At 34.4% G+C, this 27,193-nt stretch overlaps 2 protein-coding genes and 1 long non-coding RNA gene across 5 annotated transcripts; 1 reads left to right on the top strand and 2 right to left on the bottom strand.

The window, feature by feature from the left end:
- The first annotated feature begins 2,655 nt into the window (after nucleotides 1–2,655).
- LOC148562989 (uncharacterized) lies at nucleotides 2,656–5,516 on the top strand. Of its 3 annotated transcripts, none has more exons than XR_015886068.1 (4): nucleotides 2,656–2,871; nucleotides 2,979–3,218; nucleotides 4,801–4,885; nucleotides 5,057–5,516. It is a non-coding gene; the product is annotated as an uncharacterized LOC148562989 (long non-coding RNA). The 3 variants fall into 3 exon arrangements; XR_015886070.1 differs by having other exon boundaries at nucleotides 2,668–2,871; nucleotides 4,758–4,885; XR_015886069.1 differs by having other exon boundaries at nucleotides 2,691–2,871; nucleotides 4,755–4,885.
- Nucleotides 5,517–7,863: 2,347 nt separating this feature from the next.
- Nucleotides 7,864–9,623, bottom strand: LOC107648477 (uncharacterized). The gene is made up of 2 exons (XM_016352326.3): nucleotides 9,182–9,623; nucleotides 7,864–8,516 (listed from the first exon to the last, which is right to left on the bottom strand). The coding sequence occupies exons 1-2, from the start codon at nucleotides 9,563–9,565 to the stop codon at nucleotides 8,424–8,426; spliced, it is 477 nt and encodes a 158-aa protein (XP_016207812.1). The 5' UTR covers nucleotides 9,566–9,623; the 3' UTR covers nucleotides 7,864–8,423.
- A 7,259-nt stretch (nucleotides 9,624–16,882) lies between these two features.
- LOC107647572 (uncharacterized) lies at nucleotides 16,883–20,005 on the bottom strand. The gene is made up of 3 exons (XM_088491107.1): nucleotides 19,417–20,005; nucleotides 17,987–18,792; nucleotides 16,883–17,149 (listed from the first exon to the last, which is right to left on the bottom strand). Exons 1-3 carry the CDS (start codon nucleotides 20,003–20,005, stop codon nucleotides 16,883–16,885), a joined length of 1,662 nt encoding a protein of 553 aa, XP_088347233.1.
- Between the last annotated feature and the right edge of the window lie 7,188 nt (nucleotides 20,006–27,193).

The raw sequence follows: 27,193 nt of genomic DNA, 5'->3' as shown, positions 1-27,193 counted from the left end.
TAATAGCATGTGAAACGGTACAATGGCTAAAACTGAAGAAGAAGGCATCAGCAATTATCAAATTGGACTTTCAGAAAGCCTATGACAGATTCAAATAGAACTTTATTGAGATTGTGCTAGAAAAGATGGGGTTCGGTATCAGATGGAGGACATGGATTACAGAGTGCATTAAGTGTGCATCTATTTCCATTTTGGTCAATGGGTCACCTTCAAAATTGTTCAAGATGGAAAGGGGACTTCGGCAAGGAGACCCATTATCACCATTTCTATTTGTTCTTGTTGTAGACGTGTTGAACAGGATGATTGGGCAGGCAGTAAGAAATAGGAGAATATCTCTTCTTTTAGTTGGTAGAGATAATATAGAGTTATCACATCTTCAATTTGCTAATGACACTATATTGTTCTGTCCACTAGAGGAGGAGACAGTGAGAAATTACAAGAGGCTTCTGAGGTGTTTTGAAATGATGTCCGGATTGAGTATTAACTTCGAGAAGTCCAGCTTGATATCGGTGAACTGCAGACATGAATGGGTTGGTCGGATGTGCTGATTACTGGGTTGTTAGCAGGCAACTCTACTGGTGAAGTATCTAGGTATTAATCTAGTAGCAAACCCGAGGCTGGTAAAAACATAGAAGCCGGTAATAGATAATGTAGAGGAGAAACTCAACTTGTGGAAAGCAAAAGTTCTCAGCAAAGAAGGAAAGTTGGTCCTCATCAAGTTAGTCATTAATAGTCTATCTATTTACTATTTAAGCCTGTATAAAATGTCAGTTGCGGTGGCGAAAAAAATTATTTCATTACAGAGGAGGTTCTTTTGGGGGAAGGACGATGGACGACCTGGACCGGATCTGGTAAAGTGGGAGATGATACAGGCACCAAAGAAACTAGGAGAGTTAGGAGTGGGAGATGCGATGGTTCGTAATACTGCCTTATTGTTTAAGTGGTGGTGGAGATTTTCTAAGGAAGATTGTCCACTGTGGAAGAAGGTTGTGTGCTCATGCAATAATTTAAATCCTGAACAGTTATTGTCCACTCAAGCATTACCAGTAAAAGGGGGTCCGTGGAGAGATATATGTCACTTACAAATAAAAGAGCAACACAAGAGATGATTGACGGACTTGCTATGGAAGTAGGAGATGGTAGATCAACCAGATTTTGGGAGGATACATGGCTACAGTCGGAAAAGCTGAAAGATTCCTTTCCGAGAGTCTTCTTGATTTCAAATAATAAAGGATCTGTTATTCGGGACTACGAATTTTGGATGGGATAAAGTAGGTGTGGAACTTCCAATGGAGGAGGAAATTTTGCCAATGGGAGATTGACAGCTTGAATTGACTGCTTGATATTTTGCAAGCTGTGAGATTGATAGCAGGTGTACAAGATAGAGTGGTCTGGAGATTTAACAAGGAAGGCGTTTATACTACTAACTCATTTGTGCAGGCTTTGTAGGTAGAGACTTTAACAGAAGACATCCTTAGCTACAAGTTCACAAATGGAATATGGAAAGGACTAGTGCCTCCTCGAGTTGAGCTGTTTACTTGGTTTGTGCTAGTAGGTCGAGTTAATACAAAGGATCGTCTGAGTAGATTGTGCATCATTGACCAGAGTGACAATATTTGTGTTATGTGTAACAAGGAAGTTGAATCAGTTCAACATCTGTTTGTTACGTGTGAGTTTACTTGGCAGGTGTGGTGCACATGGCTTAATCATGTGGATCGGGTTTGGAGCATCCCAGGCTCCATAAAAAAGCACTTTGAGAGTTGGAGGACGATACCTTTGAGAAAAGACATGCGGAAAAAATGACTAGTAGGCTTCTTCTCAGTTACATGGAATATTTGGCGGTGTAGAAATAATTTCATTTTTCGGAATAAGACAACGGATGTGGAGGAGTGTGTTGTTAGGTCGTTTTGTTGTTCTAGGGAATAGTGTGAAAACTGACTCATATTGTTGATGATTATGCCAGAAATAACGTAGGAGTTGCTTGGCTATAATTCTATTCTTGTACGCTCCATCGAATGTGTTGAGCTTGTTTTCTCTTTCAAAAAAATAAAATGTTAGTTAGTAATAACAATTATTATAGTACCTATGATTTGATTTAAAAAGATCATTTCTTAAAATAAGTGGTAACTATAAGTGGTTGTTGTTCAAGTTTATTTAATTGATCATTATAAAAATTTAATTTTGATTTAAATTATTTTAAAAATTTGTATAAAAAATATTAAAATATAAAATATGATATATAACTATATTTACTCATGAATAACTATAGTTACTTTATCAATCTTAGTTTACACACTGATTTTAAGTTTTTATACACTGGTGTTAAAAAGTTACACATTAATTTCCACTAATTTAATTTAAAGAGTTATGCATTAATAGGAAATACAATTTCTATTTCGTCTCTCATCTTTAATTTGATATAAGACCTTTTCTTTCATCTTTTAATTCATTTACTTTAAATTTAAAATTGTATTAAATCAACGAATTAGATTTGAGTAATAGGTTAGACTAATTTTTACTATACATAAAGGCATGCATCTTCTTAAATTTTTCTGTTATAAAAAACAAAATGATAACTCTATTAAAATGGGTCTGTTTAAAATCAGTCTAAATTTTTTGAGCTAATCTGATATATCATTCAATTTAAAACATTAAATTAAATTGATAATAAATCTAATGATTTATATTTATTCTATAAATAATTTATTGAAATTTATAAATAACTTATTAAAATTTATACTAAAAGATAAAAGTTTTTTAATATTCAATTTCAGCTTCCAGAAGAACTCCTCAGCAAAAAAAACTATCAACACCTTCATGGAAGACCAGCGACCACCCTGCCGCTTCTTCCTCTTCCATCTTCCGCACCAGGTACCTCCATGTCTCTATTCAATTTCTCGATTTCATCCAAATTCTTGCGATTCTCGTCGTTTTTTCTCATTCCACCGAAGTCGTGTGATTCGTTTCATCCGCACCAGGTTCAACTTCACTGCTACGTTATACCTGCCACGCGGCGGCACGAGGCGGCGGGGGAGGCAGACGCGACTGCGTTCAGGTAGAGGTGCACGTGGCGGCAGAGGTCGTTGAGGTCGACGCCTCAGTAGCCGTTGAACTCAAGTATCTCAACGTATGCGTAAGGAGATAGCAGATCTTGCGCTGATTCGTATAGAGAGTGAAGCAGAGAGAGAATCTGAGATGGAAGCACATTTTGCAGAACGGTGAGTAACCCTAACAGTGTCCACAATTGTGATAATATTTCCATTTTTGCAATGATGATAAGCTGATGTTTGTGTTTGCTGGTTTGAGATTTGTTGTTCTTGAGGAATGGTGGAGTGGAAAATGGAGTGAGAATTTGTTTGTTTCTTTTCACATGTTTTTTTCTTTGGATTGTAACTTTGGGGGTTCTCATACATTGCATAAAGTGGAAACAGGGTCTGCTAAAGGTTGGTGTTTTGAATTTGGGATGAAAATAAAAGCAGCATTGAGCATATTGTAGAGATAGAGTAGGGTAAAGTTAAAGGTTAAAGATGATGAAGCCAAACAATTTGCTTTAATATTTCGCTTTTGCTTTGTTTGTTTGTAGATGCGATTGATTTTGCTCAAATAAACTCATCTCTTCATTATCATTTATCTTCAAATCAATTTATTCTCACAAATTGCCATTAGTTAATTGACTTTTGAGTACCTTGGAAGGGACAACCCCCTTGGAACCATACTTTACCTTAGGAGTGCACAGACCCGGCCCGGCCCGGTCCCGAACACTTTTGGGGCTAATTTGGTGTGATTTCATCGGGTTTAGGGCCGGGTAAGGGTCTCAAAAATAGACCCGACCATTATTTCGGGTCGGGTCCGGGCCATAGCTCGGGTCACCCGAAGTCGGCCCGGTGACCTGGTCATCATACACAATTAATATTTTGTGTTATTAGTGATGGATCATGACTATTCTTATATGGAATTTAAGTATTGTAAATCTTAATATTTTGTGTTATTAGTTATTATAAGACTATAAGTTAATGTTTTATGTTTAGAATGCATAAGACTTTATACTAATGCATAATATTGTGTTATTTGTATTGATTTAAATATTAGATATTATTAGACAATATTAGTATTGATTGTGGTTATACTTTAGTATTGATTGTGGTTATGCTTTAATTTTGAAGAAGGGTTGGTTCTTGTTATATTTTTCTAAGTGAATTTTACCATGTTTTGAATGGTTGGAGTCTTGGAAATTTGGATATTTTTACATGCTAACTTACAAGAAGATATCAACGTAATGTAATGTTAACGGCCTGGTTTTCACCCGGTATAATTGTGGCCCGAAAGTGTATTGGTTTCATCGGGTCTTGGGTCGGGTTCGGGTCTAATAAATAGACCGTATTTCGGGTCGGGTCTGGGTCACATCAAACCCGGCTTCACCCGACCCATGTGCACCCCTACTTTACCTGATTATTTACTTGATTTTTCTGTCCTTTGTCCTTCTGTTTTAATTGGCTTGTGCTTCTTGCGAAACTGATCCAGATATTGCACATGCTATTAACGTGCCATCAGGTCTTGTAAATTGGTTGCAAAGAAACTCTCTTATCTATGAAAATTATTCATATATTATAACTGAGTTACATGTAAATACAAAATTTCTTCTGTAAATAATGATTTCCTTTGGTACTTCCATTTTCTTTTAGCCCTTTTTAAATGCTCTCATTCTTTTTAAACTAATTTTGCATGATTTCTACTTTTCTGATTTGTTGTCATAGAAGGTAAGCAAATACAATTGTTACTCAATGCTGGCGGACCTTATAGGTTATTACATGTTCAAATGGCTGAGGCTGTTGCGCAGTTTAGAGGCTATGGCACCTCAAAAATCAAATCAGTGTCTGCCTCATCGGTATGTAATCTGCTTCATTTTATCACAATTTTCTGATGTAATTAGTAATTGTTTATTGACATTATATGTGTATATGAGAAAATATTAACCTCCTTAATGCTATCTGATAATCAAATTTCATACTAATATATTCTGATTCTGTTTCATGAACCGAGCATACTTGTTTTTCAGGTTAATAGAGGCGTGAAGTCCCCATCTGACATATCAATGATATCACTAGATTAGTTCAAACACTAAAAATTCATCCTGTTTCATTCAAAGATGGTGTCAGATTAACACTTGAAGCTGAAGCCAAAAATTGAAGCAACAAAGATGTCCAATGATCCTTTGTTAGCATTTTGAGTATGGCTGCCATAAAAGTGAAAACTATGCTCTCTCAGTGCTCTGCTTTTCTTACTGCATTCTGAATGTTGTAAACTAAACAAACCTAAATTCTTGATGAAGTTAAACCAAGCCAATTTGCTATTGGGCATCTTTAATTTGTTTGTCAATGTATCATTTTCATTTTTGAAAAATAAGTTGTATTGAAATTCCATTCATGTGTTTTTGCATGTATTATGTATACAAAAGAAATATTGGACCTGAGTTGCTATATATATTTCAAGTGAAGACAAATGTTTTTATAGATCAATTGTTAAATTAGAAAGACTATGCTTTCCCATAAATTTAAGTAAGACTGCTCAATGCTCATTATGCACCAAAAAAGTAACAAAATAAATAAATAAATAAAAGGGATTAAAGGAGAGGGATTACCACTTATTTCACCGATGCAAAGATAACCAAGATGTTGAAATGGTTGGTTTTCAAGATCAAGATGCCTATTTAGCCCCTTATTGATTTAACACTTCAATGGATTATCAATTCCCAGTTCCCTTATGACAGCTTCTACCTCAGTAATTACTAAAAAGAAACAACACCCTCTTAGTCTTAATTCTTATGTACGTTACAATGTGCATAATTTCATTTTTCGTTATATTATTAAAAAAGCATGCATGTCCAATAGAGAGTTTTCACTTTTCTGTAGTTTTATCTTTCGGCTTTTTTATATAAATAAATAATAAAAATACATTATTTATTAAAATACGCACTGACAAAAATTATTCCAAAAATACGCAGGACCAACTCAAGATAGACGACCGCGAAATGGAGATTCACTTCAAATCGTGTTTGGCAACCACGAAATGTTTCTGACACCTGCAGCAATCATATCATGCTCGGCGTCCACGAAATGGGGGCACTTAGTTCCCGGTGCATGCGAAATGGCCATAGCAAAGGGGGCATCCACGAAATGAACCCAAGTCAGTGGTACCGCACGCGAGATGATTCGCCAACGAAGTTGGATGTTGGTTATGCCTATATAAATAATGGTGCACCGTTTACCAAATGAGTCATATCTCCATTCTCTTTTCTGAAATTTCTCTCAATGTCATCACCTTCTTTCTCTCTAAAATTTTTGGAGTTGTTGATAATTTTTTTTTTCTTGTAATGGCTTCGAAAAATATATATGTGATTGTATACTCAGGCAAATCACACTATTAAACAGTAATTCGAAGTTGATCAATTCAAAATATACAGCTAAAATTCGTACGTAATTCGAACCTACCTGATTTGAATTACGCATACAGGTTGACTCAGGATAATTCGAATTACACTAAAAAAATTTAAAATTTGTATTAGTTTGTAATTTAAAATTTAGATAGATATAATTTAAATTAATGATTTATAAAATTGTATGTATTCGTATTATTGTATTCATATGATTAATTATATTTATTATATTTTTTTAAAAAAAATATCGGTTGTTTATTTAAAATAATACTGTTATTTTTTCTAAATCGAATAAATATAGTCAATCATATGAGCACAATAATACGAATATATACAATTTTATAAATCATTAATTTAAATTGTTTCTATTTAAATTTAAATTACAAACTAATACAAATTTTATAATTTAAAAATCTAATTATTTAAATAAAATTAAATTGATTAAAAATAAAAATATACTAATACAATTCAAATCGTATTAAAACGTAAACAAGTTTGTTGAGTCTATAAACAAACTTTATGTAAATAAATAAGTTTAGTCAATGTGATAGGTAAATTTTGTGTAAACTTTATGAAAACACAATAAAAAAATTAAATCCTAAAAAATAACAATTTTTTTTAAATTAAAATTTTTTATATTTTATAATAGAAATAAAAAATCTGATTAACATTGAGCTAGTCCAATATATTAGATAATTTTATTTGTTTAGTGTAATTTGAATTGCATCCCTTATAATTCGAATTAGTGTAATTCGAATTACCCTGGATTAACCTGCATGCATAATTCGAATCAAGTAGGTTCGAATTACGTACAAATTTTAACTGCATATTTCGAATTGATCAACTTCGAATTACTGTTAATTTGTAATTCGAATTAGTTTGATTTGAATTACTTAAAAATACATTTCTAGTTGATCCATGTTATATTTTTAACTTTGGTTGAATCATTTAATTTTTTTCTCCAGTCTAATTTAATAATGTGATTTGCTCTGTATACCCTACTCATGTTAGTTTTTTTTTTCTTCAAAGAAAACAACACAGATCAACTTACACAAATTTCCTTTGTCACCAACTCGCTGGTGCTACCCCTGATGTTGCCCAACTCATTGGCGCCAGGGTTGGATTGGGCATTTCGTGCATGTCAGGAGCAAAATGGGGGAACTGCACGCATTCTGAAGATGTTAGCTCCATTTCGTGGCCGTTGGACACGATTTGAAGTGAATCTCCATTTCGCCGTCGCCCACCCTGAATTGGTCCTGCGTATTTTTGGAATAATTTTTATCCGTGCGTATTTTGGTAAATAATATATTTTTATTATTTATTTATATAAAAAAGCCTTCATCTTTCTATAAAATTAACTAAACAAAGATTCCGGCAACATGCTAATACACTAATACCATATGGGCTTGTAAGCAAGTCATTTATGATTATTGTGAACAATGCATAAACTTCTTGAATTGATAATCAATGGAGTGTGTACATTTCATTTTCTGAGAAGTAATAACAAACAGCATCAAAATACAAACGAAATTCATATATATTAGAAAAGATATGATGTGTACATCAAATTCTAGACGTTAGTAGTAAAAAAAACTAGTGACTGCTATTAACAATTGGCCTGAATTGATGATGTTCCTAACCGCATTGTTAGATTTCCATCTTCCAAATCATATTATCAACACTGCAATTATGAGATTTCTCCAATGCTTAACTGACAGAACCTGTCCTCAAATCTACTGGGGAAATGAAGCAATCTACTGAGAGACCTGGGACATTGAATGCAACCTCTTCAATTGTCCACGCCTCTTCCATTTTTGTTTTGGTATGGCTCATAGCCATCTCCCCAAACCTGAAAAGGGTTACCACAGAATGCCCATTTTTGTTTCATCTGCCAGAGCACAAATCCACCGGACTCCACGCACCTAGAGGCATTCCGGTTTTTCACTACTCTAGTTGCAGTTTCAAACTCGGAAGCTACCATCCTCACCCTTCACATTGCATATGCATTTCTTATTGAGTTCTGCAACTTCTGCCCTCCAGAGGCAGTATACTGCTGCAATATATAATAAGCAGATGAAGTTTCCTGCAAGCATAGCCAGGAAGAAACACAAGACATCAAAATCACTAGTTTAGATTTTGAATAAAACATATTAACATTTATTTTCTGATGCAAACAGAAGAATTTGGCATCCTTAACAGTAGAGAGGTACATCTAATATACTTTACAGGAAGTGAAATGAATTTTAACTTCTACACCAGGACTTGATCTGCTTGACAAGTAAACTAATCTCAAGTAATAAGTTAAGTTTTGTTACAGCACAAAGAACCCTTATAGAAAACATCTAAAATCCCATATTCTCTGCGTAAAACTGAAGCAATAGAAGAAAGAGAAAAGGTGCTATTGATTCTTACTTTCAACTGTTATCCGTTTCAGTAGTAACAAATAAAAAATAGAACTAGAACATCATGAACAGAACCATACACACAGAATTGAAATAATTCTCATAAAAACAAATTCCAAATTTTTTAACCCTCATAAACAAAACCCAAAAAAAAAAAAATTCAAACAACCAAATAAACAGAACAAAAAAAACAATTGAATGAAGTCAATGAAACAAATTCATATAACAAACCTTAACAAAAAATACGTAGAACAGAAAAGTTTTTGAATGAGTTCAATGAAGCAGATTCATACAACAAGAACATAAAGGGAACAAAAAAAATGAAATCAATGGAGCAAATTTATACCTGAGGCTGAGACTGCATTGGAACTCTGGAAGTGGAGGATGAAGGGGGAGAGGGAGCACCACGGTGCTGACGACGACGCTCAACTCGCTGAGATCCACGCCATCGCTCGTTGCCTGCTAAGGATGACGCCGCTGAGGAGTGAGAACGACCATGCCCGCGGGTGCCACGACGACGGCAGAGAGAACGACGGCGTACTGAGGCTGATAACGAACGACTCGAAGAGAGAAGAGGGATACTGCGAATGAACGACGGGGAGAGAGGAGCTAAGAACGAGGGTGATGGGCAGAGATCGGCAGCGAGAACTGAGCTGGACGGCAACGGCGACGGCGAAGACCAGAGAAGAGTGGAGTAGGTGGTGGTGGCTCTGTGGATAGAGCGGGGCATGTAGTAAGTTTACACGGGAAGAAATTAGGGTTTTATTGGATGAATTTTGAAAATATGTGTGGTAAAGATAAAAAAAAATGATAATTAATATTAAACCCCCATATGGTCATATTTATAAATTATTTATTTAAAAATCATATATATTCCTTTTTTTTTTTTCTCTTAAGTTATCTTTTTGTGTTATCTGTATGTATTGCTTTTTCTTTTTCCAAAATATTGTTTTCTCCCTTAACTAATCTGACGTATCATATTGCTTTCATAAATATAATTTGATATCTTTAATTAACACAAAGAAGAATCACTTTTTTTATTTTGCATAATATTGTAAAGAATCTTTCTTAATTTATCAAATCTATCTAAATCTTTTTAATTTTTAAAACCATTCTATCTTTAAATAAATTATTACGTTAATTTTTAAGAATAATAATCACATCATCTACTATAAATAGAACACAACACAAACTTCAAAACACACAATTTCAAAACAATGAGGAGCATAAACAAGAACATGCAAAGATCAACGTTTAAGAAGAAGAGTGGATCATCCTCTTCTTCAACCATAAAATCGCTCCCGAAAGAATTATTAGTAGAGATAGTTGCAAGTGTAGCCTCTCATTCATTCATTGACCTCCACAACGTGAAGAAGAGTTGCAAGGATCTTCTTGAAGCTGCGGAAGACAACTATGTTTATCGACGAGTCTCTCTGGACAAACTCTCTTTCATCCCAAGGTCTTCCAATGATAAAGAATTATCATTCTTGAAGCGTTGCAAGGAGAATCAAAACACAGAGAGCTTGTATAGAGAAGGGTTGCGAGAATACTTAGGGAATGAGAACGCAGAAGGTCTTAGACTTTTGGATATGGCGGCTAAAGAGGGTCATAAAGAAGCAAAATATGTGTACGGCATGATCTTGTTGTGTTCATCAAGACAAGAAAAGTTGATCGAATTAGGATTACAGCATTTACGTTTTTTGAGAGAGTCTAAGTGTGTTATAAAAACAAGAAAAAATGTAGAAGAATTCGTTAGAATAATAACATGGAAAAACAATGGAATGGTTATTAGTAGGCTAAATAAAAACTTACCTTTGTGTCCCTTCAAAAACACATGCAAAGGATGGAGAGTGAAAAAAGGACGATGGACACTACATGATGATGACGACGATGATATTGTTATTGACTCGTGTGAATATTGTAGATGGGATTATGAGTTAAAGTTTTTTTATAGGTTGATGAACATCAATTAGTTCTAACTATGTAATTTATCATGGAATTCTTTAATTTTTTTGTATTAGTTATCTTATATTACAATATTTTGGAAGTTATATTATTCTTATCAATAGATGCTTCTGTTCATTGCTTGTATTATTTTTCTTTTTTTTTTCCTATGATAAATGAGTTAAATAAAATATTTAAAGATTATAGAGGTTGAACTATGAATCAAACATAACCACAGTTTATAGGATTTGTTTGGGTGAATTTTTAAATTTTTTTGTTTAAATTATTTTTTATTTTAAAATTTTATAAAAAAATAAAAAATAATTTTATATTTAAATATCTTAAAAAAAATTTTATTTATTAATTATGTTTAAATATAATAATATAAAAATATCTCAAATTGAAATTAGAGTCATTATTGCAGACTTCTATTGTCACTAAAAAAATTGGATAGAGATTACCAAAACATATCATATTTCAAAAAAACATAAAAAAAAAATTATTTATGGGCCAACTAATAGGTAAAAGGTACACATATGATGTACATAAAGTGTATCACATCTATTGGGTTAATTAACTAGTTTTTGCAGCAAAAAACTTGATTCTTATATTGCGAGAGACTTTTAATAACAACGTTAGAGTTAGGGGTGGCAACGAGGCGGATAGGGACGGATTTTTACTTTACCCGATTTCGCTCTTCCGTATAACAAGTCGCATAGAATTTGTCCTGTTTTTACTCGCGGGTAGTAAAATGTTGAACCCTAACGGGGTACCCGTCCCGCCCCTACCCGCTCTTATAATTATAAAAATCCAATAAATAAAACTAAATTTTAAAATTTATATAACCATCATCACATACATAACATAAATTAAAGTAAAAATTTTAATATAATACAATATTATTAATCATTTACTAATTATTTTACATATATTATATATATAGCGGGACGGGTAAGGGCGGGTATTACCAAAATTCGCGGGTACCCCACCCCACCCCTCCCAAGAACCCGTCCCGCTAAAAACCCGTCCCGAACGGGTAGGAGCGGAAATGGGTACCCGCGAGTTCGGGTGGTATTGTCATCCCTAGTTGGAGTATACAAAAAAAAAATAACAACGTTGGAAATCTTTTCTTTTTCACTGTTTTTTCTTTTATTTCCTTACCAAAAAAAAAGCATGAAACACGTGTCTCTTTTTTCTGGTTAGCTAGGTATTTTATGTAAGAGAAAAAAAAGCTTCTCTTTCAACGCTTTTTAATTTACATATGGTTGCATGAATGGAGGTAGACGCTGATATGGGAGAGGTGTGTGCTAAACATTTTTGTGGTGTCAGTGGCAAAACTAATCGGACCCTGCGAGTTGGCTAGGAGGAGGCACTCGGACCCTGCGAGTAGGGGAGGACCAGCTACTCGGACCCTGCGATATGCGACTCCCACACGGACCATCCGATTTGCGTGTAACCAAACGCACGGTCCGATTTCTTCTCTTGCCTGGACACGCGTCGCGCAGGGTTGGCTCGCAGAAGCGGTGCCCTAAAACCAAACGAAGCCAACTTACCTACTCTCACCATCCGAATTAACTCATTGTGACATTTCACTCTCAACTTCACTCTCAGCTCCTTCTTCTTCCTCTCCTTTCATCATAGTTCTGAAAGCTACTTGCTTGAAGAAAGAAGAACATGCCAAAAAAAAATAAATTTAAAGATGTTGATCGACCTGAGCTTCATATTATTCATTATCTTAGTCATTCTGATTATGTAAGTTTTATTTTTAAATTTTGTAAATTTTTTATATTTATAATTATTATTGTTAGAAATATAATTATTATGATTATTGTTAGAAATGCAAGTTAGAAATATAAATAGAATGATTATTAGGATATCTCCGTAATGGTTAGATATTTTTAAAAAGCTGTCTTAAATTTTTTTCTAATTTTTTATTATAAATATTATTATTAGGAAATTTGTTATTACTATTATGTTTGCTGGTTTGTTGTTATTACAAAAATTTAAACAGAACTGCGGTAGCTATTTTTAGGAGACAATGTAACTTTTTTTGTAATTTTTTATTAAATTTTATTATTATCTGATTTTTTTTATTTTTATAAATTTTTGATATTTATAATTATTATAATTATTATGATTATTGTTAGAAATGCAAGTTAGAAATATAAATAGAATGATTATTAGGATATCTCTGTATTTGTTAGATATTTATAAAAATGTGTCTGAATTTTTTTTTTCCTAATTTTTTATTATAAATATTATTATTAGGAAATTTGTTATTACTATTATGATGCTTGCTGGTTTGTTGTTATTACAAAAATGTAAACAGAACCGAAAGGTAGTTGTTTTTTAAGAGAGAATTTGACATTTTTTGGTTTTTTTTTATTAAATTTTATTATTATTATTATAATTGGAAGAAACCGTGTAAATTTTTTAAAATTTTCTAAAAATTTTTAAAATTTTTTTACTATAAATGTTACGGATGAAGTTAAACATTATTGTTATTATGAGAAATTGTTAGTGCTTACTGAATGATTAGTGGAATTATTTTTACTAAAGCACGGTACTTTTTATCATGAGGATATTTAAATTTTGTTAGTTCTAATCATCATTATTAGCAAGTTAGTTGTTCTTACCGTTGTAACAAAAATGAAGGATACCGGTTAATAATATTTTTTGATAGTTGAGGAAATAATGTTTCAATGATAATAAATCAGTAATTACTATAACATATTATGGTAGATATTGTAACTTCAGAATTTTGATTAAGAATTTTTGCATTGATAATTATTTTCATTAGTTGTTAGTTGTGAATAAAATTAAGGCTTAATAATTAATTTTAGAAGTAAGGATAATTAGAGTTAAAAGGATTTAGTAAAATGATTCATGATAGTCATATAGTAATTGTTAATGAGCTGACTATGAATTTGTTATCTTTTTTGCAGAAATTAAGAATGTTGACTTGTAATCACCCAGTTCCTCCGGATCGGTACAACAATAGGGCGGAGGACCTTTTACGACTTACCGGTTTCTATCATGCATCGCAGATTGGGGTAGTGCAGTGTCAGAAAGCATTGGTGAATGCTCTAGTTGAACGTTGGCACCCGGAAACACATACGTTTCACCTTCCCATTGGTGAATGTGCCGTGACTCTTGAAGATGTGGCTCTAACTCTTGGTCTTTCCACGGATGGTCTTCCAGTCACAGGGATGACAATGAGCAGTTTTGAAGCGTTGAAGGCGGAGTGTTTGATTCAATTTGGAGTTGCACCGCGTAAGTCGGATTGTAGAGGTAGTTGCATAAAACTTACCTGGCTGCGGGATCTAAAAGAAAATTTAGAGTTGACTGATGATATCAGTATACAGAGGTATGTGAGGTGCCATATTATGTTGCTGATCGGGACGATCTTGTTTGGGGATAAGTCTGGGGCAGGTGTGCATTGGAAATTTCTACCCTTGCTACATGATTTTGTTAGTATTGGTCAGTATAGTTGGGGAGCGGTATGCCTAGCACACCTCTACAGGGCATTATGCCGGGCATCTCGTTTTAACTGCAAGGAAATAGATGGTCCACTAACACTTCTACGCTGTTGGGCTTGGATCAGGCTGCCATATCTATCGCCACTACCTAGGGAACCCTGAAGTTTTCCGCTAGCAAACAGGTAATAATTTGTTACAATGTACCCGTATCTTGATATTTAAGATTCAGTTAATGCTAGTTGAGGTAATTGAATATATCATATTAGGTGGCGGAACTGGGAGCGTGGTGACCGACGATATAGATATCTGAAGTTAGCTCACTTTAGGAAGGCATTTGACGAACTTCAGGAAGGGCAGGTGTGTTTTAATTAAAGAAGTATTAGTTTTCGGTTTAGGGTCTGAGACATAATTATACAGCATTGTTATTGTAATTGGCATTGTGGATTGTGATCATGAGGTTCCTTTATTTTTTCCAATTTGTTTGGGTTGCTTATGTTGTGGATCGCGTGGATCCGAACATCATTCCTCCTGAAATCTACATGCAGTCGGTTGTCTGGAGTGCTACAGTTCCGTTGGTATCATTTGAATGTATCGAGTGGCATGCTACCGATAGGTTTAGGCGACAGTTTGGTTTTGTTCAGGGACTACCTAGTCAGGAGCGGAATCTAGACAAGGCGCATGGAGAAACCCTGACTGGTCCCAAGAATCTTAATTGGGCCACGGCACCGAGTCATTCAATTTGGGTGATGCATTGGTCAAACAAGTATAACTACGTTCTATCTGAGCTTCCCATGCCTTCATATCATCTACTAGATAGTTACATGCATTGGTACCGATCAAAATATGGGGACCACTTGAACTTGTCAAATCTTGTGGGTCAAGATAATGATGAAGGTGATCAGGATATGGATGAGGGTGATCAGGATTTGGATGAGGATAATCAGGATACCGATGAGGGTAGTCAGGATATGGATGATGACAATGAAGGACAAGAGCCACATTCGCCGCATATATTACCTCCAAACCCGATTCCAGAAGAACAACCTCAGTCCTCAAGCCAGTATGTACCTCAGTCACAGTTCCCCCCATCAGTTTCAATAAGTCAACAATATTGGGGAACCTCACAGTTTGAAACAGGAGAAGGAGGTTCTTTTAGCCAGTTGCTTGGGTTGATGTCTGCAGATCCTGGACTATCACAATATGGACATCAGCCTGAGTTCATGGCAGGTAGGTATTCATTGGATGCGAGGTACCCGGGCCATACCTCATCGGTTGCTTCTGGGGGGTTTGTGTCGGTTGACTCTAGTAGGAGTGACGGTGGACGCGAAGCTTTTTTTAGTCAGAACCCTAACCGTGTTTCCATGGGACTGATTGAGAAAAATGCTAACACACTCGAGAAAGAGACCGATGCGTATCTAGTAGATGACCCGGATGACGAGGACGATCATGAGGATGATGAAATAGAGGAGTTCGATGAGTATGAGGAATCTCGTAATGATGGTATTATGTTTTGTATTTTACTTTACATGTTCGATTACTTATTTATTTTTTGTTCATAATTGGCATCTATGTTTGATTTTTAGTAAATGATATGTGGTATATGTCTTGCTTTGATTACCTGATGTACTACATTTAATTATTTTTTATAAATTGTATACAAGTCAGGCACGCACTCCGGATGAAACCTCCAAAGGTTACAATCTGAGGATTGATCCACCACGTCGCAGCACTAGTCGCTACACTCTATCTGTCTTCAAAAAGGCGGCCAAGAAATGCAAGAATTTTGTCAAGGATGTGAAGTGGGCCATGAGAAAGTAGTTGTGGTGTAAATTATTTATTTAAGTATTAATCACCTGGACTGTGTTTAGACTAATTTGCATATGTTGGACATTATGAATTACTGAGATGGACTATGGTAAGATTTCTATTGTATGTTTAGAGTATTTATGCATTAATGACCCTATTCAGGTATTATTATTGATCTGGACTATGTATTAAGGTTTCATAAAATCTGAGTATATTGCTATAGATATCATGTCAATATACCTCAGTTGGACAATTGAGATCATATTATAACAAGCTACAGGTATCGTATACGTACTGATGTAAAAATTGGACCGGACCGGCCGGTTCAATTAGAAAACCTGTGAACTGGACCGGCTGGTTCAATCAGAATACCTGTGAACCGGACTAGCCGGTTCAATTAGAAAACCTGTGAACCGAACATGCCAGTTCAATCAGAAAAAATATGAACCGGACCGACTAGTTCAATTAGAAAACTTGTGAACCGGACCGGCCGGTTCAATCAGAAAACCTGTGAACCGGACCGGCCGGTTCAACAAGTACGCAAATTATAATATATTTTTGTGATACGTATCCGTTTTATTTTTTAATACATACATGTGGTATACATTAAAATAATAGATATAAACTACCAAATAAATTATAAAAACTCAAAAATAAAAACTGTTTTAAAATAAAAACAAATTAAAACCGTTATACAATGTAACATAGTGGTGAGATTTCGAGTGATTTTATACAATGTTACACATATCAGGTCAAGTTACCTCAAATGGACAACCCATGCCATACTAGTGCCGCTCTACACCTACCATAATGTGAACCTACTGAGCACCGTCGGCATTTGTACCAGCTGACTGACGGCATCTACTACGACTGTGTCCCTCAGCTCCACATAGCGTACATCGCCTAGGACGACGTAACATTCGCATGTCCATCTCATTCAAGAAGCGCGTCATCCTGGGGCGCCCTTTCGAGACTCGTCTCAAATACGGATTCGGTACGAAGCGAGGACCGTTGTACGCAGGCCATGTCGTCGGGTTACCTAGTAGCCTAAATCTTGCTCGGTACACCCGCCGAACTTGGTCCATCTTATACACATCATGCACATACAGTTTCCAATCCAGTCACTGGTTGGCACAACATGCGAACACATGTCTGCAGGGGATCCGGTCCACCTGGAACTCATCACAGTCACATCAAAAGCCACGTAGATCGACTGCAAACTCCAGTCTGCTTGGCATCTCACGCACCTCAAAGACCTCATTCTGCCGGTCAAAGCAACTGACCTGAATGTTTCCTGATGCAAGTTGGTTTGCATGCAACTTCGAGGTCACGACTTCGGAGAACACATGGCCAGCATTAATCCGCGCTTCTGCCTCCGCTCTTCTGGTGAACAGCTCGTTTAGCCTGTAGAATGTTGCCTTGACAAGAGCAGTAATGGGAAGATTGCGTGCACCCTTCAACACTGAATTGATGCATTCCACTAGATTCGTTGTCATGTGACCCCATCGGTATCCACCATCAAATGCCAATGCGTACTGTTCGCGAGGAATTCGGTTTAACCAGTTTGTATACGCTTCCCCCCGTTCCCGTAATTGCTGGTAACGTACTTCGTACTCCCGCACCGTCCTCGAATATCCTAGAGGATAGCAACAAAAAAAAGAATAATTATAGATGTCGAAACAAATATTGAAGGTTATTTCTGTTAATAAGTTACTTAAATTTAGTAAATGGTTACCAATGTTGACGACCAATTTTTGGAGGTACAGTGCCTTGAATTTTCGCAGAAAATTCGACTTTATATGCCTGATGCAGAACATATGAAAAGCTCTAGGAGGTGACCAAGCTCCGTTACTGCGTTCCACAGCTGCATTGATGGATTCGTGTCGGTCGGATATTAGACCCACACCATCCCAAGTGACAACATGCTGACGAAGGTTACTAAGGAAGAAGTGCCATGCATCAGAAGTCTCTCCCTCCACAATAGCAAACGCAATTGGGACGATATTGTTGTTGCCATCCTGTGAAACTGCCACTAGTAGACAACCCTTATACTTTCCATACAAGTGAGTCCCATCCACCTGGACAATTGGCTTACAATGTCTGAATGCCCTAATACAGGGGTAATAACTCCAAAATACTCGATGCAGTACTTGAATATCACCCACCAACTCATCGCCTTGATATGCAGGCATAGTCTCAAAATGGACAACAGCTGATGGATCCTTATGACACATGGCCTCGAACCATATAGACAACGCTTCAAACGATGCCTCCCAACCTCCAAATATTTTTTCTACCGCCCTTTGTTTAGCCAACCATGCTTTCCGGTAACTGACAGTGTAGTTGAACTTCGATTGCACTTCTGCTATAACCGACTTTACCTTTAAGGAGGGGTCAGCCTCAACCAATGGCTTTATCGCTTCCGCAATTGTGATAGAATCCAGCTTCGAATGATCTTGTGAAATGGTGGCTCTGGTACAGGTGTGACTACCATTATACCTCCTTATAACCCAACAGTACTTCCTGCTGATCATGCTAACCCTGATAAGCCAATCACACCCGGACCCGTACTGCGTACACTTCGCATAAAATGTCAATGGCTCAGACTCATACACCCGGTAGTCAACGCTTCGTCGTATGGTATAATCCTTTATTGCCTTAATAACAGCTTCCTTGGAACTGAACTCCATACCGACGGCAAATTCACCATCTGCGACAATAGGAATCTCTGCAATTGACAACCACCATAGGAAAAATCAAATAAAGACAGAGATATTTCAAAACCAATAATATGGGTACATCTACAGTCACTGCCTCTAGTATGATATAAATCCAAATCTGACAACATGTTACTATGTCACTCTAATTAAAAAAAGAACAACAGCAGAAGATATTAAAAACGGGCCGGACGGAGATGCCGGTTCGACCGCCAAGCCAAAAGAACCGGAACCTAACCGATCCGGTTCACTGGGTTTTAACCATTGAAGGGATCGATCAACTGCGAATGATAATTAGAAACTCACGTAATAGTTACTAATCATGTTCGAGAGAATATACTTATTACCAAATAAGTACTTATACTATACATATATAAGTGAAAAAAAATATTTATTGTTATAAAACACATACATTTCAACTTTGTTATTTAACATTCCTGTTATTTTTTATTTTGTTATTTACATAGAACCAGCGGTTGAACCAGTGACTCAGTCACCTGAGCTGCTCGACCGCCGGTTCGATGCTGAGAACTATGACATCAACGCATGATTAAATAATGGCAAATAAATACTAATTTATTGATAACTATATCAATAAATGACTAAAAAAAATTCAAATACGACGTCTTACGTACCTGCAATCATATATTCCGGAAACTCCGGAACATGCATGGCTTCCAAGTCCAAAACTCGCATGAATGATGGCTCCTCAAACGGCACTTCGTTTGCGAGTGCATTTGCCACCTCTGTCACATCTGGAGCCGTATTTTCCTCACCTTGATCTTCATTTCCATCTGGACCAACAAACTCGTAGTTACTTTCGAACTCTTCTTCACTGTCACTATTATAATCTTCCCGTACAATATTCCGGTCAGCCTCAGATTGTTCAAACTCAACATACAACTCGATGAACGAGATCTGAGCCCGGTTTTCAATATACATTGAAAACATCTCTTGCATGCTCGCTTTGTCCGTCACATATTTGGTTTGAAACTGGATAAATCCACCAAACACCTGTACGGGATATCTGTAGAGAATACAGGATATCTTTCTTGCCCTCTCAGAATCAATCTTTTCACAAATCACACCTTTGAGCTCTTCAAATGAGATGATAAAAGGAATAACAACATCTAGCGGATTTTCACAAATAAATTTTACTCCTTCAGATGTTTGTAATAAAATCTGACCAAAATAATACACTTTTAGTAACACTCTATCACTCATTTCTGTGAATCCCCCAAAAAAAACATAAAAATAGCTACTAGATCTTCAACTTTAAAACAGCAAATAATAAAGCAACGAGAAAGAAGAAACAGAAGGGGCAGCCGCTCAAGTTCGGGATGAAGACGCGAATCAGTTATGAGTTCACTTCTCACTTTTATATGGACCACTTAATAGAACTCGCACCCTTCGACTAGGTTAACATGATTAAAATAATCTTAAGAAATGCAATCGAACCATGCGATTTGAGCTTGCAGTTCACCAAAACAATTTTGATATGCACTCAAAACGGAGGGTCCGAGTTCTTCTCAAAATTATAGCATAGAACTCGGACCATGCGGCTTCTACAACACTTAGGGTCCGATTTGGTTCACCCAAAATTTTAATTCCCATTATCATACAAATCGGACCGTGAGATTTCGTATGCAAATTGCAGAAACAAAGAAAACCCACGGTCCGAGTTCTTCTCTGTGACACTACCAAAAAACTGTCCCACATATACGTCTAGTACACCATGCTTCCATATCCAAGAAAAACACACATATAGTTTCCATTTCGATAAAATTGAGCCCTCTTTCAAATGGTTTAGTTTGATCATCCTCTAAACTATTTTCATGATTGAATTAAGATAGACGAAATACAAATCAAGAATTAAATCTCTTAATCAAATTTTTAATTGTAAATCACAAATCTTACCGAATTATATAATTCATAAAACATAATATAATCTAATATTATACTATTAATAAAATAACTTTTTAGATTAATAATTCACAAAAACATCAGCATAATTCATTATCAGTCATGTATAATATAAACAAAAAAAAAACAAATAATTACTGGTATAGGTGTAACAAAAGACTTAAAATCTCAAACACCATCCAAATAGCAAATAGTATCTCCTAGGTAAGTTAACATTGGCAAAATATATATATCTATCTAATCCCCAAGAATCCAAGATCAAAGTCATCACTTCGAGTTTTTTCACTATCATCATCGTCATCGAGCATTATTATTGCTTCGTCATCAAGCATTATTATTGCCAAACTTTGTTATACAATAAAAATTATGTTTGTGCTTCTCGTTGGCATTTCACTCATGGTTAATTCAAGAGAGTTGGTGTCTTGCTATGTTAGAGCATTTTTTCATCCTCCTACCTTTTATGTATTTTCACTCTTAAGTCTTATCTATAATTAAATAGTCTTTTTACTCATTAGTTTATGGTAGCTCATTTTTACCTAGAACCACTATAAATCAGGTATTTAAAAACTGATTTACTGAGATTTCTATTATTAGAGAAAGCAAATAATAACCATTATCACATTGCCATTACAAACCTAATCAGAGTCATTCATATGAGGAAACTTTGTAACAATTTTACCCACAATTCCAGTACTAGCTAGAAACTCTCCCAGATGATCAGAATAATGAACTAACAATATCCCATCTTTTCCCCCTCACCCTTCTTCACAGTAACCAAGATAAACACCGCTACGATCAAATTTATACACATAAAAAGATTCAAAGTTTACGACCAGCAACATTTAAAATTACAGCAATTTAGAATCTAAAATTATATCAAAATTCTATTCAGCATTACAAAATTAACAAAATAAAAAACTATAGAACTCTGTGAAAAATCGTATAATTAACAAAATAAAAAAATTAACTGAAATAAAAAACTGAAGAACTCACTGCAACAATTCATATAGTCCACGGTGGCAGAAAAGATGCTCGATAGGACAGAGGTGGCCGACGACAGAAGCTTCAAAATTTGAACCGACCAACCAACGACGACAATGACGATAGAATCTTTAAACCATACTTCCGACGACAGAAGCTTCAGATCAGACGAGTTCAAATTAAGGTTGAGGGAGGGCTAGGAGGCATGATGAGTGACTTCGTTGGATTAGGTAGGTGAGTGTTTTTGTTTTTTTTTTTCAGCATCAAAACAACACCGTTTTGGAACATTTTTAAAAATCGGTACTTCAAAAAACCGGCCAATTTGTTCGGTTCATTGGTTAACTTTTAATTCGGTCGATTTTTTATCAATTTTTTACCGAACGATTCTAAAAATTAATCGGACCGATTAGATGACCAATTTCTAGTTAATTTGGTCGAATCGACCAGACCAATCTAGTTTTCAGAACCTTTATTTTTGTTATCTTTATTATATACATTGATATTTTTTGGATTTAAAGTAATAAGTATTAACGTAAATACTAGATACTAATGTACTATAAAAGGAAATTAAAACAAACAAGCTAGCGAAGAATGGCATTTGTTAGTTGTCGTAGTTGTTACCTCTCTTTCTCTTTAGGTAAACCTTCTGCAATTTTAAAACACATCTTTATTCATTCAATTGTCCTCTTTCATTAGGCAAGAATTTCGTTCAATGATCCATTCGTCATTGGATTCAAGATCCAATAAACAAATAGGATCATATATCTCTCCTTTTGTTTTTCTTTCCTTTTGTCTGGCTTCAAGTTAAAGGTTGTATTTACAAAAACAAAAGCAATTTTAATTTGTGGATAATTTACATAAATAAATAATTTAAGATTGAAAATTATGTAGATGTTTTAAATAAATTCTTGTTACATACATATCTATTCTAAATATTTTTATGTAAATTGAATCAATTTAATTTGATTTATTATTTCACATGCTAAATCGATTGATTCGATTTCCATCAAAATAAACATATATCAAAAATTGATTTAACATGCATAATTTTTAATCACAAACTATTTATTCGTATAAATTATCTGACCTTTGTTTTTGTAAGTAATTTCTCCTTTTTGAATAGATTTTATTAGAGACACTCTAATTTCTTTCCCATCCTGTAACACTATACAAGTGACACTTAAGACATGAAAGACTACTGATTAGAACTCTTTGCACTTGTAATCATAATTTTTGTTTTTCTAATATATAGTAATACTTAACATAAAGACAATAGCTAAAAACCAAGTGTAGTTAAAATGTTGGAGCGATTCGACTAAAAATTAATAAATATTGAAGGATCTCCGGTCCATCAACACAAAAAAATACACACACACTATATATATATATAAATCCTAAAAGAACCAAGATACAAGGCGACCAGAAAATAAAGGCACGTATCGATAACCAAGACGAGTCCCCTTCCATAACTTCTAGTTAATGAGACCCCAAAAAAACCCCGGAGCGCACAACAAAAAAACAAGACTATCCCATAAAGGGGGATAGTCATTAGACACCGACCTAGAAGAAGATATAGATAGAGATAGGTCAACAGATTCAGAGGTAGATTTGTCAAAGGACACAGACACAGGTACATAAGGAATCATATCATTGGGGAACAAAAGACTCCCCCATGATCTGCTCACCATACATAACTCGATGTGACACAATACAACGATAAGCGAATCTGCTCTAATCTCACGGGTAGGTACTTAACAGGAGAGAGGGATCCGCGCTAGCCTATTTCGCGTTGGGAAACTCTACCGAAGTGTATGTGTGAGTTGGATACTTCTGCGGGCCACCAAGCAGCACAAGAATCCCGAAGCCGTTAATCCTTTGAGGAAGATGTCGCCGATCTTGAATTCCTTATCCTAAGGCTGTCACTGAATGAATCTGGTAATGTGGGCTTACAGGGCTAGGGCTCATCCGTGTAAGAATTAGGAATTCCTCTTCCAACTCGTCCCGGAATGGGCGTCTGTGGCGCCCCTTCACTCACTTGTGGTTTCGCTACTCTCCTAAACGGGAAAAAGCAAGGGCTTACCTTAGAAGCTCTTTTTAAGTTTCCTTTGATAACATTTATAAAGTATTACTTTTACTCCGGATTTTTATTACAAATCTTTTTTACAAACTAAAAGTTTTATAGTTAAAACTTTGAAATAGCAGTGAGAACTGTTAATACGTTGGTCAGTCCAGATCGTAGTCCCGGTTATAAGTCTTAACCAAGACAGTGAATTCATTGGTTAACGAGGGTGGTCCCGTAACTCACAAAGTTCTAACCATAAAATGGCAAATTTGTTGAAAACGATGAGTAGTTTAAATCTAGGAAAAAATAATTCTTTAGTAATAAAAAAGATAATGATGAAGCATCCACTTCTGGAACTAAAAATGAATTAGAAATAGCTAAGTTAGAAGAAAGTTTTTATAATTGAAAAATATCTATAATAGATAAAGATAAAGTATATAAAAATAGAAACTTTTGGGAAGGAAGAAATTATGAAATTCATATGTTAGAATATTGTAAACCAGGAACAAGTAGTAATAAGATTATTACCATCTTAGAAGAAGATAAGTTGAAAGAACATAGCAGTAAAGGATATAACTTCATCCATATAGGATTAATACAAGTAGGCATAAAACCTAATTTTAGAATAAGAATTAATTTGTCTATATTATTAACCTTAAGAGATACCAGATTCCAAAATTTTAGTGATTCATTAATAGGAATATTAGAAAGTAATTGTCATGATGGACCAGTCTTTTTTAATTGTTACCCAAATTATGCTATGAATTTAAAAAATGAATACACATGGCAAGCCTTAAAATTGCAAGTAAGATCTGATAAGAAAATTATAAATGAGAAATATGATCCATTCGAAATAATCTATAGAATATATTATAAAATTACTAAGGTTAATTATGACTTCAAAGCATTAAAACAATCCTCAAAAGAAGAAACGATAATTATGCATGCAAATCTAAAAAGATCCAATATACAAACTCCTAGAAGGTTAAGGCATGAAGAATTAAAAAGCAGAATGCTTGAAGAATGGGTAATACCTGATGGTATTGAAGAACCACAAATACAAAACACTAGAATAAGAGAAATAATAAGAGAAGGACCGGATATTAGAATAAGGATGAATAGATCCCAATCATTAAGAATTTCCGATAATATTGAAACTATTAGTCATACAAATTCTATAGATAACTCATCAATAGGAAATACGGATAATATTATAGGAATTGACAATAGAAGGCCCCATATAGCCACTGCTGTATATAAATCACCTTCAGAAATTGATCCAACAGAATCACAAGTTTTATCAGTAATTATTAACGAAGAACCATTTGAGATTGATAAAGAATGGATAAGACAAGATTTTAATGCTGATTATAATAAACCATTAAGAGATTGGTATTTTACCAACCATTCAGAAAATGAAGTTATTAGACTAAGAGAGCTATTTTATAATTTTATAAAAGAAAATAGAATTAATTTATACTTTTTTTACTGGTACGTTAATTATTACTCTGAAAACAATAAGAAATTATGTTCTTTAACAAAACCAACTGTTGTATGGAAAACAAGCTCAGGATCAGTAATAGAATCTGAATATCCTCCTAAAAAAACTATCAAAATACCAGTTGAAAAAGACTTAGAAGTTGAAGCAACACCCTATAAAGATAGCAATACAAAAGGAAATATAGAAAAAGAGATATTAAGAAATTACATCAACAATTAAACTTTACTAATACCGTGTTAGATATAATGAAAAATCAATTAGGAAGAATGAAAAATATGAAAAAAGTCATTAAGGTAGAAAAACCCCTAGAAAAAACTATATATAAGTTACAAAGTTTAGATAATATTAGTTTAAAATCTAAAGTAGAAGCAAAAGTTGAAGAAATAAAAGAAAACTTAGAAGTATTAGTCTAGGAAAAATGACAATTAATACATTGCAAAAGGAAGAAGAATTAGAACTAAATAAAATATCCCATGAAAGAGATTATTCTAAAACAAGAAATTATTATTCTAGACCATCACCAGTAGATGTAGGCCTAGAAGAAAGAACACAATTAGTACAAAATAGCTTCACAGGATCAGACTTAGTAGAATGGAATATAGATGGATTAAGTGAACAAACCATCTTAGATCAAATGTGTAATATGACTATGGCTGCAACTGCTTATAAAATGAGAAAAACCTCCGATAAAGAAGCAGCAATTATGATAACCCAAGGATTTATAGGACAATTAAAAAATTGGTGGGATAATTTTCTCAGCATCCAAGAAAAATAATTAATTATTAATAGTATTAAACAAGAAGATCAGTCACCAGATGCTACATCCACGTTAATATATACCATTATTAAGAACTTTGTAGGAGATCCAAGTACTTTTAAAGACAGGATAGAAACTCAATTAATGAATTTAAGATGTCCAACCACGTCTTATTATAGATGGTATAAAGATGTCTTTATGTCAAAAGTTATGATAAGAGATGATGCACATGCACCTTTCTGGAAAGAAAGATTCGTAGCAACCTTACCAAAATTATTCTCTGAAAAAGTATTACAAAAATTATAAATGCAGTTCGGGACCCAGATTCCCTATAACTCATTAACCTTTGGACAATTGCATAATATAATAGTACAAACCGACATCGAAGTGTGCACAGATACCAAGATACAACAAAAAACAAAACAAGAATCTATCACGGAAAAAAGAGAACTTGGAACATTTTGTTATCAATATGGAATAACTCCAGAAAAAGTACCTAGTGGTCAACATAAAGTTAAAAAAAAAATTCTATAAAAAATCTAAATATAATATAGACAAACTCCTTTATTATGAATAGAAACATTATAAAAAATTTTATAAAACTCCTAAAGGAAAACCTAAATCTTCTAATAAGAAAAAATAAGTAACATGTTGAAAATGTAAAAAATAAGGACATTATGCTAATAAGTATACAATAGAGTAGAAAATAAATAAAATAGAAAATAAAGAAATTAAACATGCTTTGACAGCTATATTAATTAATTCAAAATCAGAAGAAGGATCAATTTATGAGAACTCTTCTGAAATCGAAGATTATTTTATACAACAATTAGACCTTACATCAGAAGAAGGAAGCTCAAAAGAGAATATTGAAAAAGAAGAACATAATAATTGTCTAGGAATAGGATTATGTAACTGTAGAAATTGTGAAAAAACTGTAAATGTTTTAACTAGAGAACAAACTTCTACACTAGTCAAAATAATAGACAAATTAAAAGATACTCCGTTAAGAGATGAGTTCATAAAATAATTAGCAGAATTAGTTAAAAAAGAAGAAAGTAAGCAAGAAATAAGACCAATAGAAATAAAAGAAATTTATAACCGATTTAAAAATCCACAAGAAGAAGTTTCTCTTAATTCTCTTAAAGAAGAAATAAAAAAGTTAAAAAGAGAGGTTTCAGAGTTGAG

Source organism: Arachis ipaensis, chromosome B6, assembly GCF_059453495.1.
Source record: "Arachis ipaensis isolate K30076 ecotype BB chromosome B6, ASM5945349v1, whole genome shotgun sequence".
NCBI lineage: Eukaryota > Viridiplantae > Streptophyta > Magnoliopsida > Fabales > Fabaceae > Arachis > Arachis ipaensis.
This window is presented reverse-complemented; position numbering and strand designations above follow the sequence as displayed.

Coding starts and splice junctions, on each gene's coding strand:
- LOC107647572 (XM_088491107.1), bottom strand. CDS start 20,005: ATGAGTGATAGAGTGTTACTAAAAGTGTATTATTTTGGTCAGATTTTA. Junction 18,793..19,416: donor TCCGGAATATATGATTGCAG/GTACGTAAGACG, acceptor TGTCAATTGCAG/AGATTCCTATTGTCGCAGAT. Junction 17,150..17,986: donor TTAGTAACCTTCGTCAGCAT/GTTGTCACTTGG, acceptor GATGTGTATAAG/ATGGACCAAGTTCGGCGGGT.
- LOC107648477 (XM_016352326.3), bottom strand. CDS start 9,565: ATGCCCCGCTCTATCCACAGAGCCACCACCACCTACTCCACTCTTCTC. Junction 8,517..9,181: donor CAATGCAGTCTCAGCCTCAG/GTATAAATTTGC, acceptor CTATGCTTGCAG/GAAACTTCATCTGCTTATTA.